At 42.1% G+C, this 20886-nt stretch overlaps 1 protein-coding gene across 1 annotated transcript in view; it reads left to right on the top strand.

The window, feature by feature from the left end:
• CIMIP6 (ciliary microtubule inner protein 6) overlaps window positions 1-20370 on the top strand; it is a 34871-nt gene extending 14501 nt beyond the window's left edge. The window contains 5 exon segments of the mRNA XM_069767904.1: window positions 9574-9730; window positions 16904-17019; window positions 19946-20051; window positions 20054-20130; window positions 20132-20370. Coding sequence (XP_069624005.1) covers window positions 9574-9730; window positions 16904-17019; window positions 19946-20051; window positions 20054-20130; window positions 20132-20275 — 600 coding nt within the window. The 3' untranslated portion in view covers window positions 20276-20370.
• The last annotated feature ends 516 nt before the right edge of the window (window positions 20371-20886 follow it).

Here is a 20886-nt window from a genome sequence, read left to right as displayed (position 1 = left end):
TCCTGTGGGATTTGTGCTAGGGCTAAGCCCTGCTGTTCTCGTGCCAGTGGGTTGCTTTTGCCCTTGCCGGTCCCAAAGAGGCCTTGGACACCATGACAGAAAACGACGACAAAGAGCATATCAAGGTAATGGACAGAAGGAATTTGGACTGTACAGTACCAATGACGGCAGACCTAGCGGACCGCTTAGTGCGCTTAGGACAATCAGAAATAGCATGAGTGGAATCACCACAGTAGAAACACAGACCATTCAGACGTCTGTATTCCTGCCGTTCAACTCTAGTCATAGTCCTATCGCACTGCATAGGCTCAGGTTTAACCTCAGGCAGTACCGCCAAATGGTGCACAGATTTACGCTCGCGCAAGCGTCTACCGATCTGAATGGCCAAAGACAAAGACTCATTCAAACCAGCAGGCATAGGAAATCCCACCATGACATCCTTAAGAGCCTCAGAGAGACCCTTTCTGAACAAAGCTGCCAGCGCAGATTCATTCCACTGAGTGAGTACTGACCATTTCCTAAATTTCTGACAATATACTTCTATATCATCCTGACCCTGGCACAAAGCCAGCAAATTTTTCTCAGCCTGATCCACTGAATTAGGCTCATCGTACAGCAATCCGAGCGCCAGGAAAAACGCATCGACACTACTCAATGCAGGGTCTCCTGGCGCAAGAGAAAATGCCCAGTCTTGAGGGTCGCCGCGCAAAAAAGAAATAATAATCAAAACCTGTTGAATAGGATTACCAGAAGAATGAGGTTTCAAGGCCAGAAATAGCTTACAATTATTTTTGAAACTTAGAAACTTAGTTCTATCTCCAAAAAACAAATCAGGAATAGGAATTCTTGGTTCTAACATAGATTTCTGATCAATAGTATCTTGAATTTTTTGTACATTTATAACGAGATTATCCATTGAAGAGCACAGACCCTGAATATCCATGTCCACACCTGTGTCCAGAATCACCCAAATGTCTAGGGGGAAAAAAAAAAGTGAACACAGAGCTGAAAAAAAAAAAAAATGATGTCAGAACTTTTTCTTTCCCTCTATTGAGAATCATTAGTTGGCTCCTTGTACTGTTATGTTTGCTAATGACAGGTGTTATGAAGGCAATCCAGAAACACAGTGTGCTTAGCGATCAGAGCGCACACAGTGATCTGACAAATACCCAAAAATACAAGAACGAGCTCTGAGACGTGGAAACTCTGTAGACTGCACACCTGATCCTATCCTAAACACAACTAAAAGCGGCTGTGGATTGCGCCTACAACTACCTAGGCAACTCGGCACAGCCTAAGAAACTAGCTAGCCTGAAGATAGAAAAATAGGCCTGACTTGCCCCAGAGAAATTCCCCAAAGGAAAAGGCAGCCCCCCACATATAATGACTGTGAGTAAGATGAAAATGTCCTGGATGGACAAATGTCTTTTTTCGGCCTTACTAACTATGTTACTATCAATTATTAGGTTCTGTAGAAGGACGTAGATCTGGGTATTTATTATGATGGAATATAGGCTGAACTGGATGGACAAATGTCTTTTTTCGGCCTTACTAACTATGTTACTATGTTACTATCAAAAGACAAAACGTAGGGATGAAATAGATTCAGCAAAGTGGGGCCCGATATTCTAGGACAGAGCGAGGACAGTAAAGCGAACTTTGCAGTCTACAAAAAACCCTAAAGCAAAACCACGCAAAGGGGGCAAAAAAAACCCACCGTGCCGAATTAACGGCACGGCGGTACACCCTTTGCGTCTCAGAGCTTCCAGCAAAACAAAAGACAAGCTGGACAGAAAAAAAAGCAACAAAAAAGCAAAAAGCACTTAGCTATACAGAGCAGCAGGTCACAGGAACAATCAGGAGAAGCTCAGATCCAACACTGAAACATTGACAAGGAGCAAGGATAGCAGCATCAGGCGGAGTTAAGTAATGAAGCAGTTAACGAGCTCACCAGAACACCTGAGGGAGGAAGCTCAGAAGCTGCAGTACCACTTGTGACCACAGGAGTGAATTCAGCCACAGAATTCACAACAGTGGACAGGTTGCAGCAGATCTGGACTCAGGTAGTGGACAATTTGACCTTGTCCCAGGAGAAGGCTCAACTTTTCGCTAATCGCAGACGCCGTGTGGGTCCCCGACTTCGTGTTGGGGATCTGGTTTGGTTATCTTCTCGTCATATTCCTATGAAGGTTTCCTCTCCTAAATTTAAACCTCGTTTTATTGGTCCGTATAGGATTTCTGAGATTCTCAATCCTGTGTCCTTTCGTCTGACCCTCCCGGACTCCTTTTCCATACATAATGTATTCCATAGGTCGTTGTTGCGGAGATACGTGGCACCTATGGTTCCATCTGTTGAGCCTCCTGCCCCTGTTTTGGTGGAGGGGGAATTGGAGTATATTGTGGAGAAGATTTTGGATTCTCGTGTCTCTAGACGGAAACTCCAGTATCTGGTTAAATGGAAGGGTTATGCTCAGGAAGATAATTCCTGGGTTTTTGCCTCTGATGTCCATGCTCCAGATCTTGTTCGTGCCTTTCATGTGGCTCATCCTGGTCGGCCTGGGGGCTCTGGTGAGGGTTCGGTGACCCCTCCTCAAGGGGGGGGGGGGGTACTGTTGTGAATTCTGTGGCTGAATTCACTCCTGTGGTCACAAGTGGTACTGCAGCTTCTGGGCTTCCTCCCTCAGGTGTTCTGGTGAGCTCGTTGGCTGCCTTGTTATTTAACTCCACCTGATTCTGTCTTCCTTGCTCCTTGTCAATGTTCCAGTGTTGGATCTGAGCTTCTGGATCTTTCCTGTAGCCTGCTGCTCTGCTTAGATAAGTGCTTCTTTGCTTTTGTTGCTGTTTTTTCTGTCCAGCTTGTCTATTCGTTTTTGCTGGAAGCTCTGAGACGCAAAGGGTGTACCGCCGTGCCGTTAGTTCGGCACGGTGGGTCTTTTTGCCCCCTTTGCGTGGTTTTTTGCTTTAGGGTTTTTTGTAGACTGCAAAGTTCTCTTTGCTATCCTCGCTCTATCTAGAATATCGGGCCTCACTTTGCTGAATCTATTTCATCCCTACGTTTTGTCTTTTCATCTTGCTAACAGTCATTATATGTGGGGGGCTGCCTTTTCCTTTGGGGTATTTCTCTGAGGCAAGTCAGGCTTGTATTTCTCTCTTCAGGCTAGTCAGTTCCTCAGGCTGTGCCGAGTTGCATAGGTAGTGTCAGGCGCAATCCACAGCTGCCTTTAGTTGTGTTTAGGATAGGTTCAGGTATTGCGGTCTACAGAGATTCCACGTCTCAGAGCTCGTTCTATTGTTTTTGGGTTATTGTCAGATCACTGTATGTGCTCTGATTACTGCACACTGTGTTACTGGATTGCCTTCATAACAGTACCTCCCACGGCTATTTTTAGTTGCGCTGCTAGGTTCAGGGTTTGCGGTCAGTACAGATACCACCTCCTTCAGAGCTTGTCTCATGTTGTTCCTAAACCACCAGATCATAACACATACCCTCTTTTAGCCAATCAAAGTTATATACCTGTCCACTGTAATTCCATAATAATCCCACAGCGATCCCCAATGCTGCTACATCCAGAAGGTGTGTTGAGCGGTGACATCAGTGAGAGTAGCATGAGAAATCTCCAGCTGCAGTGATGAGTGGTGGCGTAATTAAGGTTACCGCAGGTGACAGGCAGCGGTTCTCATGGTAAGCTCTGTGTGAGCCAGCCTGTGAACTGTGGTTACCTTACTGATGTCACGGCTTGCAGCATAAGAATTTTCTCACACTGCAAGCAGTGACAACAGTAAGGTTAAAGCAGTTCACACAGAGCTTACCGTAAGAACCACTGCCTGTGACCTGCGGTAACTTTAATTACGTCACTGCTCATCACTGCAGCTGGAGATTTCTCACGGTACTCTCACTGTGTTCCGCTTGCCAATACACCAGGGCAAGTGGGAAGAGGTGAGGCTAAGTGCCATCTAGTGGATGCGCCACTTCTTGGGGCGGCTGAGGGCTGGTGTTATTAGTCTGGGAGGGAGCCTATTAATATCAGTCCGCAGCTGTCAGTTTAGCCTTTGCTGATTATTAAAAATAAGGGGAACTCGACTTCATTTTTTGGTGGGGTCCCCACTTTTTAATAACCAGTAAAGGCTACACAGACAGCTGTGAGTTGTTATTAATAAGCTGGGAAGATCAATGGATAGTGGCCCCTTCCCAGAATAATAACACCAGCTTGCAGTTGCAGCTGTCTGCTTTCCCTCAGCTGGTTATTAAAAAATAAGGGGAATCCCACGCCATTTTTTCAAATAAATTATTTATTTAATAGGTTTAAAAAGGATAAACACCCTTTAGTGCTACATGAAAGGCAATAAAGGGTGCTAGTTTATTATATGTAGGGGGCTTGTGACATTACATATCTACAGGACATCGTATTTATTTATTTATTTATTCAATCTATATTAAAGATTGCTTCATTACTTAAAAAACTAACTTTAAATTATAGAGAATAACTGTATGTAAAAGCTGATGTTAAAAACGCGTTGCATACGGACTGCGTACCGGTATCATATGGCCATCACACGGATGCTACTTGATAAAAATTGTATTGTACGGTACTTGCTTGATACTCGTCCTACTTTTTAGAAACAACATCAGGGCGATTTTATTTGCATGTGAGTGTGAGCCCTATAACACAAAATAACACAAAATAAATTGGATTAAAATGTGACAATTTACCGCGCCAAAGACGAGACAACACGCAATAGTAAATCAGTCCCATTATATTTTAAGTTGAGAATTTCAGCAGTTTTCTGTTGTGTTATGTCAATATTTTCTTGGTTGTTACATTCTCACATTTAGTTCGTTTAACAAAGTAAACATAAATAATGATTTTGGCCTTTTTCCTGATAGCACAAAAGAAACCAAGGCAGATAATCACATTTCATATGGCTTTTAATGTTTTTATCAAAGCTTACATTGGAAATATTCCAGATGTATCACACAGAACATTGGCCATTTTATTTGATTGCTGATTGTGCTTCCGTTACCAGTATACCAATACAATTAGCGTTACCGTTGTCCATATCGGAGGACAGTGAAGGTCTGTCTTCCAATAGGGATTTCTTCATTGTGTGCACCAGCACATCTCTTACTAAAATGTAATTCTGGAAAATGTAGTGATGTGCGATCATTTGCCCTTGACTTTCATAAAGAAATATTGGCTATATATCAGACAGGTCTGGCATCCGAACCCAGAGCAGGTGCCAGGGCCCAGGTTTCAACTTGCAAGATCCACAGTACATCATACAGTATGGGAGAATGTGAAGACCATCACATTGTTTGTGGGGTGCATCTTATTGTGTGGGGGAGGGCTTGGGAGTATCTTAGTTTGTGGGGGAGAGCTGTGTGGGGGCCATCAAACTGATGCGGGGACCTGTTGGGGGCATTATACTGTGTGGGGGTTGTGGTGTCATCATACTGTGTAGGGGTGACTGGAGGGAATCATATTGTGTTGGGGGTCACTGTGGCTACATCATAATGTGGGTGTGGGGACTTCATACTTTGGGGCCTAATGATGTGTGTGGGAAACTGTGGGGTTATACTGTGCTAGAGGGGCATTTTACTGTGTTGGGGGCATTGAGGGAGTGGGGGCAAATTTGTGGGGGAATCGTACTGTATGTGTGGGGGAAATTTAGAGGATTAATACTCTATGAAGTAATGAAAGAAAGTATAGTAGGGTTTGAGAAATCTAAGGGGCTTCAGTAGGGGCACAAGTACTGTGTACAAATGTCTCGCTCTTCCTTTCTTTACGGGCTCATTCAGACCTCAGTTTTCCGCAGGCCAGTTCTTTCCATGTTTGTATGGATAGAACGTGCTCCTATTATAGGGGCTGTTCAGATGTCCATGTAGATTTGCATACAGAGTCGTACACACAAATGCACAAAGAAATGTCCGACTTTGATCCAAGTCAATGATGAAACTTGGAATGCAAGTGTATAGGTCCGTGAAAAAAAATCGGACCGCACTCTGATGCCATCTGTGTGCTGTTCATTTTTCACTGACCAATTGGAGATACTTGAGATATTTCCATTAGTTAGTTGTTTTTTTTGCATATGAGAAAAAATCTGTCCAGTCAGTGATGGTGAAGACTGGCCTTGATTTCCAATGTCAGAGTTTGAATATTTTTTTAGGGTTATAAGGCAATTTTCAAATATAAGAGCTGCAGTGAGCGTTGCTTTGTGCTCGGTCACCCTTTGTCTATTAAAATGTCTGTTTAAAGTGATTATCTGGTTTAACAAAAAGGTATTCATTTGGTGAAACTTTGCAGTAATTGAAGGGTTCCCCCTAATTTAGGACCCTCACCTAGTAACCAACGTTGAGAGAGACTATGGAGAGCGTCTGTTAATTTGAAAGGGCCGATATAGATTTCAGTGAGAATTGTTTCATGCTTAAAGGAGTATTCAAACAATGTAAAGGTATTCACTATCCATAGGATAAGGGATAACTTACTGATATTTGGAGATCTGACCACTGGGACCCCGAGTGATGCTGAGATCTGGGTTCTGCAGTGCCCTGTCTGAATGGAGCAGAGGTACACCTGCACGACCACTGCTCCATTAATTGTCTATGGGACATCCAGAAATACCAAGGACAGCACAAGGCTATTTCTGGCAGTCATGAAGGGGGGCTCAGTCCCGGAGCTGTGGGTTGGTTCTGACTTCTCTTCACGCTGACACCCCTCTTGTACATGGATATTTTTCCCAGGTGTGTTGTGCTGTTGCATACACTCTGCTCTTGTAGGCCAGAAGCCTCTGCTACATCTCTGTCCTTGGGACCGGGATTAGTAACACACACACCAGGAGACCTCGGGTCCGGTTCAACAGGTTCAGTTTTACTATACAGTTCAGATACATTCGGCTGTGGCATAAAGTATGGGGCACAGCCCTCTCCGGCTTATGTTCCCATAAAACAGTACATTTCCAGGTCCTGACTCCAGTCTGCCCCAACGGTCCCCACCTCAACAGCTTCTGTTGGCACTAGGGACTCCCAGATTTCCAGAGGCCCACCACTATTTCCTTTTGCTCTTCCTCTTAGGAGAGAATGAGACATGGACTCCAATGCCTCTTCCGGGCCATACTCCCCAGACCATCCAGAGATCTACTCTAAACCCCCGGTGGACCCTCCTGCTGTTTGGAAGTTTGGGACTGTTGGGGCCCGTTGCAGCTTGTACTTAAACTGACCTTGAACCAACCCTGTTCGACACGTCCACCACCTCATTCAGGGAGTGCTTCACCTTTTTGTCTGTTACAACCTCTCCCATTTTGTGGACTATTCCCAAACATTTAACTGTGTCTTACACAGTGAGTACTAAATATATCCCTACAGCTTTCCACTGGTTCCCCTATTGGGCAGCCCTCCCCAATCCCCAGGACGGCCTTGAGGTTAAACTTCCAGGAAACCTAACACAAACCGACCATAAGGATAAAATTACTATTTTATATATAAATAACATAACACGAACACAAAACACTTTCATCAAATTTAACCCCTTAGTGACCGAGCCAATTACGACCTTAATGACCAGGCCAAATTTTTTAAAATCTGACCAGTGTCCCTTTATGAGGTTATAGCTCTGGAACGCTTCAACGGATCCCGGTGATTCTGAGACTGTTTTTTCGTGACATATTGTACTTCATAATTGTGGTCAAATTTGTTCAATATGACTTGTGTTTATATGTGAAAATATTGGAAATTTGGAGAAAATCTTGAAAATTACCGGTATGCAGTTTTCAAACTTTTAATTCTTATGCCTTTAAACCAGAGAGTTAGATCACACAAAATAGTTACTAAACATAATTTCCCACATGTCTACTTTACATTAGCACAATTTTTGAAACATATTTTTTTTGTTAGGAAATTTCAAGGGTTAAAAGTTGACCAACGATTTCTCATTTTTCCAACAAAATTTACAAAATCATTTTTTAGGGAACACATCACATTTGAAGTAACTTTGGGAGGCCTATGTGAAAAGAAAATACTCCAAAGTGGCACCATTCTATATACAACAGTCCTCAAAACCACATCCAAGCAGTTTTGTTAACCCTTCTAGTGCTTCACCACACCACCGAAAGTGCAAGAACAGCAGAAAAACCACAAAAGTGACCCCATTGTAGAAATTGCACCTCTTGATGAATTCACCTACACTGCAGTACGGCTTCATTTTGTAACATCCACTCCGGGCTTTTCTTCTGGAGAATTGCAACTATGCCATATTAGTGCCCATATTTTGTGCCCCCATATATTGTAGTGCCCCCATTCATTGTGCCCAGCTTGTGCTTCTGGCGAGAGGCACCCTGTAAATTGATAAGTGCTCTGTCCCCACTACAATAATGCCAAACATGTGGCCTCTTACTGTGGTTTAGGCACATTGGGGCTCAGAAGGAGAGGGGACATTTGGATTTGGGAATGTAGAATTCACTAAATTTTATTTGAGCGGGTGGGAGCCATATTTCTTTTTCAAAGTCTTTGTTGTAGCAGTAACGTGGAACCCCGATATTTCCAGTGACAGATTATGGACCTAAGTGGGGGCTGGTTTTATGCGGGATATTTAAGGTTTTTATTGGTGCCATTTTGGGGTACATAACATTTTTCAACTCCGTTTGCCATCTGCTCTGGTGGTACCCATCTTTTTAGCCGTGCACAGATCTGTGGTTGCCTACGTTTATGCACTAAAAAGATGCCTAAAATGATGGGACCCCGCCGTCACAGAGTCCAGTCCAAATTGACTCCATCAGCATCAGAAGTAAATGGTTCTGTTGGGGGTTTTTGTCTGAATCGCGGTTTTGGGGAATTTACACGGAAACCCTGATGTAAGTGCAGAATAAATGTGAGCCGAGCCTTGTTATGATTTTTGGGAGGAAGAATGAACAAATAATCAGCAGTATAATAATAGTTCTTATTTTTATGTTTGCGCTATTCACCGTGCAGTATAAGTAATGAGGTGGATTTATTCTTTGGGTCAGGGCGATTACAGCAATACCAGATTTATATCAGGGATTTTTTTCTAGGCTTTGCCGCTATCAGTAAACAATTTTTTTTTTTAATAAAAAGTAGGTTTTTTTGTCACAATATTTTGAGAGCTGTAATTTTTTTGGGGGGCTTATTATTTTGAAGGAGGAGTTGCAGATTTTTTTGGGTACCAGTTTGGGGCATGTAATATTTTTTTTATCACTTTTTAATCAGATTTTTCAAACACAGAATGAACAAAACCCAGCAATTCAAGATTTTTTTTATTCTTTATGCCGTTCACCATGCAGTAAAAATTATTAGACCAACATATTAGTCGGGTCGGTACAATTATAGCAATTATAGTGATTTACGGTATATCTTTTTTTATGCCTTGCAATTCATACACACTAAAGACAATATTTACCAAAAATGAATTTGTTTTTGCATCGTCATGTTCTGAGAGCTGTAACTTTTTTTTTATATTTGGTTGCCGAATTTATTTGCAAAAAGAGTATACTGACATTCTAGCATGGTATTAGTTATAAAATATGAGCCACATTTTCTACATTTACCTACTCTATTTATTAAAGATGGAATGGTGGCCAAGTCATGAAGAAAATGTAAATCTTCACAAACCTCCTTACGATCTGATGACTACGCAGAGAAGTGACTTCAGCCACTTGACTTCTTCTAGTCCTCAGACTCGACATGGCTGCAATCCTCACAAATGCCCAATGCGTGGAATAGGTAAGCCACGTATATCTACAGCATGGGAAGAATCTTTATAATATGTCTTAGACCTAACGTTCATTAGTTAGTTCTGTTCCACACCTGTTCACATCTCCTTGATCAGTGCTTGGTGTCGCACCTCCACTGATCTGATATTGATGAGCTATCTTAAGGATAGGCCATCAATATAAAAGTGCTGGACAACCCCTTTAAATATTTCCTCTATGGTTATCCTTAGACAGATTGTAGTCTCTGATGCGTCATTCCGCACTGATCACAAGATGTATTCTAATTGCCCTTCATTCATAAACCTCCATTTTTAGTATATCGTTTAGAATATTTCTAGAGCTTGCTGCACGTTTTTTTTTTAAACCATGTCACTTTTGTTTTATGGCAAAGTGCAGCTACAATGTGTCATAGACTGCAATAGAGCGATGCCCCACATGCTACCGCGTTAACGTCTGCAAGAAGGTCGGCACCCCATTCATGTAACTGTGGGGGTTCTATTTCTATTAATATGCTACAAAAATCTTTTGTGAAAAACACCTTATAAAAGAGACAAACTACATTGAAGACTTTTTTTTTTACTAAATATGATTTTTACAATTGGGTTTTATTATTATTATTATTATATATTTTTATAGCGCCATTTATTCCATGGCGCTTTACATGTGAATACGGGGCAAATATAGACAAATACATTAAACATGAGCAGATGACAAGGCACACGAGTACATAAGGAGGGAGGACCTTAAAACCTATTTCAGACTGTTTAGCTTCCAAAGCTTCCCTGCTTCACTGTACATCACAGACTGCAGAATGAGTTATAAGTGGATCTGTCAGTGAACTTGTTCTGACTACAGAGTTTGTAACACTTGTCTCTCTTCTCCTGGACTCTTCTAAGCTCATTTATAACCTCATGAAAGATGAACTGAGCTTTGATGTGGTCAGAAATCATCTTTGAGAACAGGAGAAGAAAGATAAGCGTTACAGTACAAACCCTGCTATCAGAACCAGCTCACTGACAGATTCAATGGTAACTCATTCTGCAGTCTGCCATGTACAGTGAAGCGTAGAGGCTGCAGAAACCAAATAGCTTAAAGTTTCAAATAAAACCCGTAGGTTAAAACTTGTTTAGAACCAAAAATGTATTTTATGGGAAAATGCTCTTGAAGGTGTTAATGCAGAAAAAACACACCCAGACTATGGTAAGGACAGGTTCACACGAGCATATAAAAGATCATTCAGAGTTACATCCAGAAAAGTGGGACTGTTTTCTCACTTGTCATACGTATACAATCGTTTTTTTTACAGCAGCTATTAACCATTTACGGGACTATTTACAGTTTCCTATGTTACAAAATTCTAATGTATCCGTAAAAATCGGATCCTATACTGCGGCTCCACACGGCATCTGACTTTGTTGCACACCCATACACAATCCAATTTACAGTGGAACTAGTGCAGGCTGTGATTATTAATCGCTCATATACATTGAATAACATTTATCCAACTGTGATCTGTTTTTCCAAAGACCACACTCTGACTGTAAATACTGTTGTGTGAACGAGCCCTTAAAGGAAAAAAAATGCTTCTTAATGTCTTACGAGTGCACCAAAATGTTTTGTATGAATAAATGTCAGGGGTCTACGGAAAGCTGGAATGGACCCCTGTAGGCTTTGTAGTGACCGGCATTACTGGAGGCTTTGGCTCCCAGACAGATCAATCATACGTTTCCCTCGCTTATTGCAGTTTGCACCTAACAAGGTTTGTTTCGTAGATTGATTATGTTTTTATGTATGAGCCATCCATTGTATCAATGATAAATTATATTATAATGGTTTGGATCTGATCGTTAGTCATTTTGTCTTTGGCTAGAAACACAAAAAACCAGTCAGATATTAAAATAAAAAAGTAAAAAAAAAGGAACAAACCCTTCCCACCAATGTAACATGTAAGTGACGCACCTTTCAGTTAGAATAGAGGAAGCCCCATCTCCCCCTGTTTCTTTCATATATATATATCTACTATATAATTGTCTAAGGGTCACTTCCGTCTGTCTGTCTATCTGTCTGTCACGGATATTCATTGGTCGCGGCCTCTGTCATGGAAATCCAAGTCGCTCATTGGTTGTGGCAAAACGCCCACGACCATTGCCACGACCAATCAGCGACGGCCATTGTCTGGCAGCAAAATGGCCGCTACTTTACTGCCCTGCAGTCAGCGCTTAGCGCTCACACAGGGTTAATGCCCGCACTCCGTTAACGCTGCTATATAGCCTGTGTGACCAACTTTTTACTATTGATGCTGCATATGCAGCATCAATAGTAAAACGATCTAATGTTAAAAATAATAATACGGTAATTAAAAAAAAAAGGTTATTCTCACCCTCCGACGTATACTGTATATATTCTATACACACCAGGTGATTATACATCTGTGTCCCTACAACTGCACCTTCCATGCTGAGTTTTCAGTCTTTGGATGTGAGCGGCTGTCAGGTAGAAATTCTCTTTTTATATTAACCTTTTAAGTGCATTAAAGGAAATCTCGCCTCTAATTTACCAATTGATGTGGTTCCCGGCAGCTTTAAAGGACTTCATGCAGCACAAACTAAACAGAAGGGATAAAAATCTGCTTTCTAAACCTAATCTCATTTGACATCTGATACGTGGGTGTCTTTTTATTGGGCAAAATAACATACTTTTATAATTACATTGAGAAATGTGACTTATTTTCTACTGTATTTGCCTGTTATGTGTATTAAACGATCTTATGTTGTACTTTGCTGTGGTATATTACAGGCTATGCTGCAAAGTATATGGTTATCTATCTGCGAGTGTTTCTTTTCGATGTATGTGTGAATATGCTGTAAAAGAACCCTTGTTACTACCCTAATTGTGCGTGACGCGTGACTTTATTCCATCTTTCCTAACCATGAGTTTGCTGTTTCACCTTACACTAGTGTGCATGTGTTTAATAGGCTGCGGACAGCGGGGTCTCAGACAGATAATTTGCAGTGGTCCTGGCTTCCAGTAAGAAGGTTGACTCTGCCATCGGTGTGGGCCAGGCAGAACCGGATGCTGGTGCTTTGGAGTCATATTTTTGATGTTTTTTTGATTTTGCGCATTTTCGCTGCATGAAAAGCACACTGTCTTAAGGCTCATTCACACGTGCGATTTTCCTGTGGAAGTTCTATCCACGATTTTTACAGATTGCACTTGTACATGATATTCAATGGAGCTGTGTTTATGTCCAATTTATGTCCGTGGAAAATAGCAAAGACATGTCCGATTTTAATCCAAGGGTCAGATCAAGATTGGCAATGCAAGTCTAATGGTTTATGAAGAAAATAAATTTGAACGGACTGTCAGAAAGGAAAAGGTGGAGAAACTTTTTTTCATTCTCCACGAGAAACACTTATGACACCGAGACCACACTCTGATCAAGGTCAGATCAGAATAATCAGTCTGATGGAAAATACTGATGTCTGAATGAGGCCTTAGGCTGGGGTCACACGAGCAGTATTTGGTCAGTATTTTACCTCAGTATTTTACCTCAGTACAAAACCAGGAGTGGGTGATAAATACAGAAGTGGTGCATATGTTTCTATTATACTTTTCCTCTAATTGTTCCACTCCTGGTTTTGGCTTACAAATACTGAGGTAAAATACTGACCAAATACTGCTAGTGTGACGGCAGCCTTACAGTTCCAGCAAAGTGGGATGTATAGAAATCTCAGGTCCATTTGAGGGTTTGCTGAGTTTTACGTGTAGGTTTTCTGTATAGACTTGCATTGAACACATAAAATCCGGAGGTTAAAAAGCGCATGAGTGCGGAAACGCACTAAAAATGCATGTAATCCGCACATAAAGATTTGTGAAAGCCAAATACATGTAAGTATAAAAAATAAAGCAGCTTTTTTAAACCATGACAAACCAAGAAGAGACAAAAATGCAGCTTAAAAAGGGCATTTTAGAAAAACGCATGTAATAAGTGTACTAAAAAAAGCAATTAAAAAAACACAAGTAATCTAATTTACTTAATAGTTGTAGAGAATCTTCCACATAAAAAACTCACTAACGTAAAGGTACCTTCACACTAAACGATATCGCTAGCGATCCGTGACGTTGCAGCGTCCTGGCTAGTGATATCGTTTAGTTTGACAGGCAGCAGCGATCAGGCCCCTGCTGTGATGTCGCCGGTCGTGGCTAGAGGGCCAGAACTTTCTTTGGTCGCTGGACATCCCGCTGACATCGCTGAATCGGCGTGTGTGACACCGATCCAGCGATGTCTTCGCTGGTAACCAGGGTAAACATCGGGTTACTAAGCGCAGGACCGCGCTTAGTAACCCGATGTTTACCCTGGATACCATCCTAAAAGTTAAAAAAACAAACACTTCATACTTACCTACCGCTGTCTGTCCCTCGGCGCTGTGCTTTTTCCTGCACTCACTGTGAGCACAGCAGCCGGAAAGCAGAGCGGTGACGTCACTGCTCTGCTTTCCGGCCGCTGTGCTCACAGCCAGAGCAGAGAAGCAGAGCGCCGAGGACAGACAGCGGTAGGTAAGTATGAAGCGTTTGTTTTTTTTACTTTTAGGATGGTATCCAGGGTAAACCCGATGTTTACCCTGGTTATCGGCATCGTTGGTCGCTGGAGAGCGGTCTGTGTGACAGCTCTCCAGCGACCAAACAGCGACGCTGCAGCGATCCGGATCGTTGTCTGGATCGCTGCAGCGTCGTTTAGTGTGAAGGTACCTTAAGGCTATGTTCCCACCATGAGTTTTTGGTGAGTTTTTTGTAATTAAAAATAATATTCCTCTTCTAATCTGTGTTTTGTTTCAAGTGTTTGAGCAGAAGTGTGTGCTGCAGAGCTGCCCTCTATACTGTTAATGAGATCTAGGACAATCTTCAGGAGTCCACCCATCCCCTGCCTCCCAGTGGGCGCTGCGCTCATGACTGACAGTTTGGACCAGCGCCATCTTGTGGCGGCTGGCCTGAAGTGGGCGCTCTCCGATACCGCCTCTGCAGTATAGCAGATTTGTGGCGCCTCTGAAGCAGGCCGGATTCAGCCAGCTTCATGGGATCAGAGCAGTGATTACAAGCTCTATAGAATTGTGCTCTTCGTCTTGTAGTCTGACCACCTCTGAAAAAAAGACAACATTTAAAATAATGGTTGCTTTTTAAGTATGAAACATTGTGACCCTGAGATAAGAATATCCACGTGACTGTCCACCGACTGAATGCAAAAACTATCTGAAAACAGCTAAATTAATAAATACATTTGATTAGTGCAGTCTGTGGTCCGTAGGCCTCATTCAGATGTCAATATAAATTGGTCCGAGCACGTCCACAATACATGGATCGGCCGCAGGTCTCCCGACCAGAGCATGACAGCTTCAGATATCTCTGGGGGTGGGAAACCTATGGCCGATCCATGTGTCGTGGTCCTTGTTTGGACTGATTTGCACGGACGTCTGAATGAGTCCTTATAGTTCACCATCCAATATACAGCTCTGCCAAAAATTAAGAGACTACCTCATGAAAACCCTGTCACGGGCAGCCCAATATCCAGACCTGAACCCCGTTGAAAACCTCTGGAATGTAATCAAGAGGATGATGGATAGTCACAAGCCATCAAACAAAGAAGAACTGCTTACATTTTTGTACCAGAAGCAGTGTGAAAGACGTGTGGAAAGCATGCCAAGATGCATGAAAGCTGTGATTAAAAATCATGGTTATTCCACAAAATATTAATATCTGAACTCTTCCTGAGTTAAAACATTAGTATTATTGTTTCTAAATGATTATGAACTTGTTTTCTTTGCATTATTTGAGGTCTGAAAGCACTGTTTTTTTTAATTTTTACCATTTTTCTTTGTCACAAAAAAAAATACAAAATGTATTGCTTGGAAATTCGGAGACATGTCAGAAGTTTAAAGAATAAAAGAACAATTTACATTTTACTCAAAAATATATCTATAAAGAGAAAAATCAGACAAACTGAACATTTTGCAGTGGTCTCTTAATTTTTGCCAGAGCTGTATAAGAATGTCAGCTTCTTTAAGCAGGTGCAGTTGCTAATTAATCTTGAGCATTTAAAGGGGTTGTCAGGACTTAGGGTACAAGTCTGCAGTTACTCTATGTCAATGCATCGGGAGTGGACGGTTAAGTGACCGCTAGTATGGGCTATGCATACTCCTGGCCAAATTCCGACTAGACTGTCCAGCCTCACTCAATACCTTTGCCGCGCCCATCTAGTCGTCATGTCACTTTCCTGTTCAAGTCACATACTTGTGGTCAGGTGACCTTCGCTCCCTGTGCCGGCACTGCAGAATCCTCACAGCGCACACGCACTGTGCACTGCGGGTATCACCGGTTTCTGACCCGGGACCGGAGGGTATGTATAAGTTATGCATACTCGTGGCCAGAGTCCGCCCAGTGGGCATAGCCATCCAGTGGGTGTGGCCTTACTACATACAAATGCATGGAAGCGAGGCTATGCCCACTGGCCGGGAGTATGTATAACTCATATATACCCTCCGGTCTCAGCTCAGAAACTAGCAAATCCCCGCGGTGCACAGTGCGGGCGCTGGGGAGATGCACAAGTCTGTAGTCACACAGAGTGACTGCAGACTTATTGATCTGAACTGGACAGCCCCTTTAAGCTGGATTGACATATGTAGCAAACATGATTGTTTTTTGTCCTGTTATAAGAGCAGAAAACACAAATTGACGGTGTCCCGGATGTGCCATACTATAAACAGCAGTGGTGCCCGATGAACCAAGGTCCGCCCCGTAGTGTGGGCCACCCTTACATGTTATTTGGCTCATTACCAAGTTGCCTCTGGGTTTGTGACAAATACACTACGACCAGTTGATGACAGAATATCACCAGTTTACCCTCAGAGGCTGATAAGTGGGCGCCATTCGGGTGCCGGTAGAAGGTGTCTCTGGTAGCTGGGACCCTCCCAGGCGCAGTGATGTAGGAGCCACGCATCCAAGACCGCAGTGCCACAACTTCCTCTACATCACCTCTAATACTGTACTAATAAGAACATTTTAAGGTGTAGATGTCATACTTTGGAATAATATTTTGCTTCTTCATTTACTAGCAAATGATATAGAATGAATCCTAAATGTCTCTGGAAACGTGCATTTCTATGTCATTAACACATGCACGGTTTTATAGTTCCTCTAGCATCTCCCAGGGGGTCAAATCGGCTGCCAAAACTATTACTGGAAGAGATTTCCTTTTTGCATCAATACGATTCAAGATTAACACCCAATGAACCAATTCGGGGGAAGGTAAGAAGATTCTTCTAGATTTATGCAGGAACCCTAAGCTCCTCGGTCCATTATAGTAAATCATATTATGCGTTCCTTTCGTTATTAATGTTGCAGTTTATAGTATATACGTTGAGTAAAGCCTCCAGGACCTGAAGTGAAAGCCCCTTCCTACACAGTGGGAGGAAGGTGGAAACGTAGGATTTACAAGACCATGCATTGGTCTCATGTTGATTTTACCAGAACGAGCCTCTGCATGAAGCTATGTTTGTTCATAGCAAATGAGTGAACGTAAAAAGTAATGGGTCTGACTGTTTTACAACGAACGCCTGATTGTGTTTCGGTATTAACTCCGTGTTGGTTTGCTAAGTTGATTTTCAACATGAGATCCAAAACAGCACAAAAAGAAGCTGTACAATTATTAGAGAATTTGGGGGGATACTTAGAGCAACACTAAACCTAGACATGAATGTATACATTTGTCAAGAGATACCGTTGACCTTGGTGTTGGTCTGGGCGTTGTTTGCATGATCCTGAAATAGTCAGACTTGTAGGAAATCGGGGGTTAATCGTCTGCTGGTCAGTTCTGATTGAAACTTCTCTAGACAAGTAGACAAGTCTTAGTGATCTACTGTAGAAATGGTGATAGGGGGAGGCTCCTGCTGCAGCCAGTAGTCTTACAGCCATACACAAGAAAGAAGGAAGCGAGGGACAGGACCGAGCTCCTGAGACAGACAGGAGCTTAACTTTAACTGTAATATAGACAAAATCAGAGCAAATTAAAAGAGGTGATTAAGGAGTTGCTGAGATATTTTTGGTGTCTTTCCTGTTTCTAACACAGGAATGTTCCTAAAGTAATAAAAACAGCCATATGATCTATATTTAAATAAACACTGCCCCTTTAATAGCCAAGATCTTGGGGCAGTCATGGATAGAGCGACTGTTCAGGGGTGGAAGGTGAAATATTAAAGGGAATCTGTGAGTAGGATCAACCCTCCTAAGAGATCTACATGGACATGCAGGTCGTAGGAAGCTGAATAATGATATCTGTGATTTGATGTCTAATTCCAGAGAAATCTGTGTTTTTCTTAAAAAGTAAATGAGCTGTTAAGATCTATGGTATAGATCTCCCTGGGAATCTGCCTCCAGAGCATATTTTATATGAAAGAGGGTGTTACCAGTGTGAGACATGTAATGACTGACACCCTGCATGTTTCATTGTAGTAATGCCCCCTTTCATTTGAAAAAAAAAAAAACTCTGGAGGCAGAATCTCAGATTTATGACTCGTGGTTCTGAACCGCTCATTTACATAAGAAAAATGTGGATTTCTTTTTAATATGACATTGGATTACAGATATCAAGGTATCATTTCAAGGTATTTAATTTCATTCAGCTTCCTATGACCTATATACCTGTCATAGATTTACCGCAACACAGAGGGTCCAGAAGACCCCAGCGTCTGATTTCACGTACTCCTGCACTGATTAGAATTATGTCTCCTTCATATTAAATGGTGCAGGTATCTGTTAGCAGTGCAGGAGTTAAACTGTTCAGGTTAGAGTCTATGAAGCCTCCCTGCTTGGATGATCTCAACTGTTTAGTATTGGCCACTGACCTCTCCTACATATTCTCGCCTCTGGCAATCTGGATTGCCAGTGTTAAGTCTTGTACTGATTGGTGAGGAGTTGGTTGTTGGTAGAGGCGTTTGGAGTATTGTTCTGTGACTGTAGCTTGAAGTTTTTTGGCTGTTTGCAAATCCTTTTCCTCTGCTGTTTGGTTTACATTCCTTTTCTCCCCAAGTGCATAATTGTATTATTGGCATTTTCCTTTATCCCTGTACATCCTTCCTTGTTTGTCTGGTTTATGTATATTCATGCACTATTACTCCCCACTTCCCTGGGTGTTGAGGGGTACAGATACAGAGCTGATTCAGATGCACAGCAAGGTACGTAGCCCTGGCATCTTCATCATCAGAGGTAATCCAGGGAGCAGGGATAACTAGGGCGCCCCTAGCGTTAGGGACAGCGAAGGAGCCCCTGACCCCTGGTAATCTGAAAACAGTTGTGACAATACTCAAAAAGACAGCTTAGGCAGGTTGATCCTACTGACAGATGCTAGTGTATGTATAAAGTATGAATAAGCATCACTTGTTGGAGATGCACCAGGGTATGTAAAGGTTAGACGTGTTGCTTTTTATTCTTGGCCTGCCTCAACCTACTATTGTTTTGTGTGATGAATTGTCGAAACTGAGTCTGTTCCAACTATTTCTGAACGGGGCCAAACCAATAGAGTCTGTGTTTTCATACAAAGTGTACAGGTCTGTGCTGTGACCCTTTTCCTCCTATATTTCTACTGTAGTCCATAAATGCTGTCTAAGAAATTAGTTGAAGTACCAGGAATAAAAAAGAGCCCTGATTATTTACCCACTGGACACTTAGATGTTGAGGGGGTGTGAGATCTCTAAAAACTCCCACTAAAAAGTTTGCCTGCACTTTGCTTTACCAGTCTCCTGGTATAATTTTCTTATGTAAGAAAGGGTTTCATACAACGGAAAAAATGTACCAATGGCCTTCATTGTATATTTCTAGTTTTCTGTTTGGAACCGTTGAATGTGGTTAGTGATCAGACTTTGATGACCCATCCTAAGGATAGCTCATCAGTGATAAAGTAGTGGACAACCTCTTTAAGTATCTCATTATCTCAGAGGTAATTTTAGAACCAGACCCTAGGGCTCTTATAAATTGGTAGATTCAGATATTGCTTCTAGGTATTGTGATGGATTTGGGGGGCTTCGTAGAATGGTCATTTTGTCATCACTACCTTCTAATGTCCAGGAAAGCCATATAACCATGTGTATGTTTGGCCGGTATTTCAGCCCGGTCCACAGCTGCATTTTCCTTCTGCCAGTGTTCCTCTGGCTAATGTCAACTCTATTTCCTTTTTCAGCGTCATGGAGGCTTTGTGTGGAGAGAGATAAAAACAGAGAGTGGTTCAGCCGTTCCTCAGGGAACTGGGCTGTTCCTAAATGCCACAGGGTCACATGCGCTCAATAGCTACAAACAGAAAGAGGAAACTCAGTGGAAAGCAGCATGACCTCACCCAATATCTGCCTGCATGGTTCCCAGCAGATGTTTCACTGCTGAAGCTCACTTATCAAAAACAGAATTCAGAGAAGCGGCCAAAACCGATCCCAAAATTACAGACATAGAACGGAGCAATTCCGGCAGTTCTCAGACATCCAGAAGAAAGTTCCTCTCCTCTACCGGTGATGTATGATCAATGGAGCCCTGGGACGATCAATGGGCTTTGACTTTGTCATCGGTGTTTTGACATTCCTGTTGAATTTGTAAAATAAAAACTGCGTTCTACTACTTTTGTGTGTTCTATTATTATATATCCAATAAAGGAATTCAGCATTAAAAGAGGGTTTTTAATGTTAAACATTTCTTTAAAAGTTACATTATATAGGAGAAAAGCTTCTGTGAAAATTTACACCTTCACCACCGGTTTGTTTCCTCTGCGGATTATTAATGCAGTATATGTATGGGAGTTGATAAGATACCATTTATATACCCCGCCGATTTTCAGTCTGAGAATCCAGATGGAAAAAAAACATATTTTGTATTATTTTGAAGCTTGTGCTATGAATATTAGTGAGCAGGAGTACAGTGTCAATGACATCTCCATTATAAATCTGGAGGCAGATGACACAAGGTACACACCACAATAGGTCATAGCCATAGCTCGGTTTATCTCCTGGCCTCCATCTCTGCACAGTGTCTCCTGCACATGATACAGAGCATGCCCACAATACTCTCCCATAGACGTCAAATAGTCATTTTGAGACTTAGTTTTGTGCCCATATTCTTCTGTATAGGAGAAAGAGA

Source organism: Ranitomeya imitator, chromosome 5, assembly GCF_032444005.1.
Source record: "Ranitomeya imitator isolate aRanImi1 chromosome 5, aRanImi1.pri, whole genome shotgun sequence".
Classification (NCBI taxonomy): Eukaryota; Metazoa; Chordata; class Amphibia; order Anura; family Dendrobatidae; genus Ranitomeya; species Ranitomeya imitator.
The sequence above is the reverse complement of the archived record's forward strand: the minus strand, read 5'-3'. Positions and strand labels throughout refer to the sequence as shown.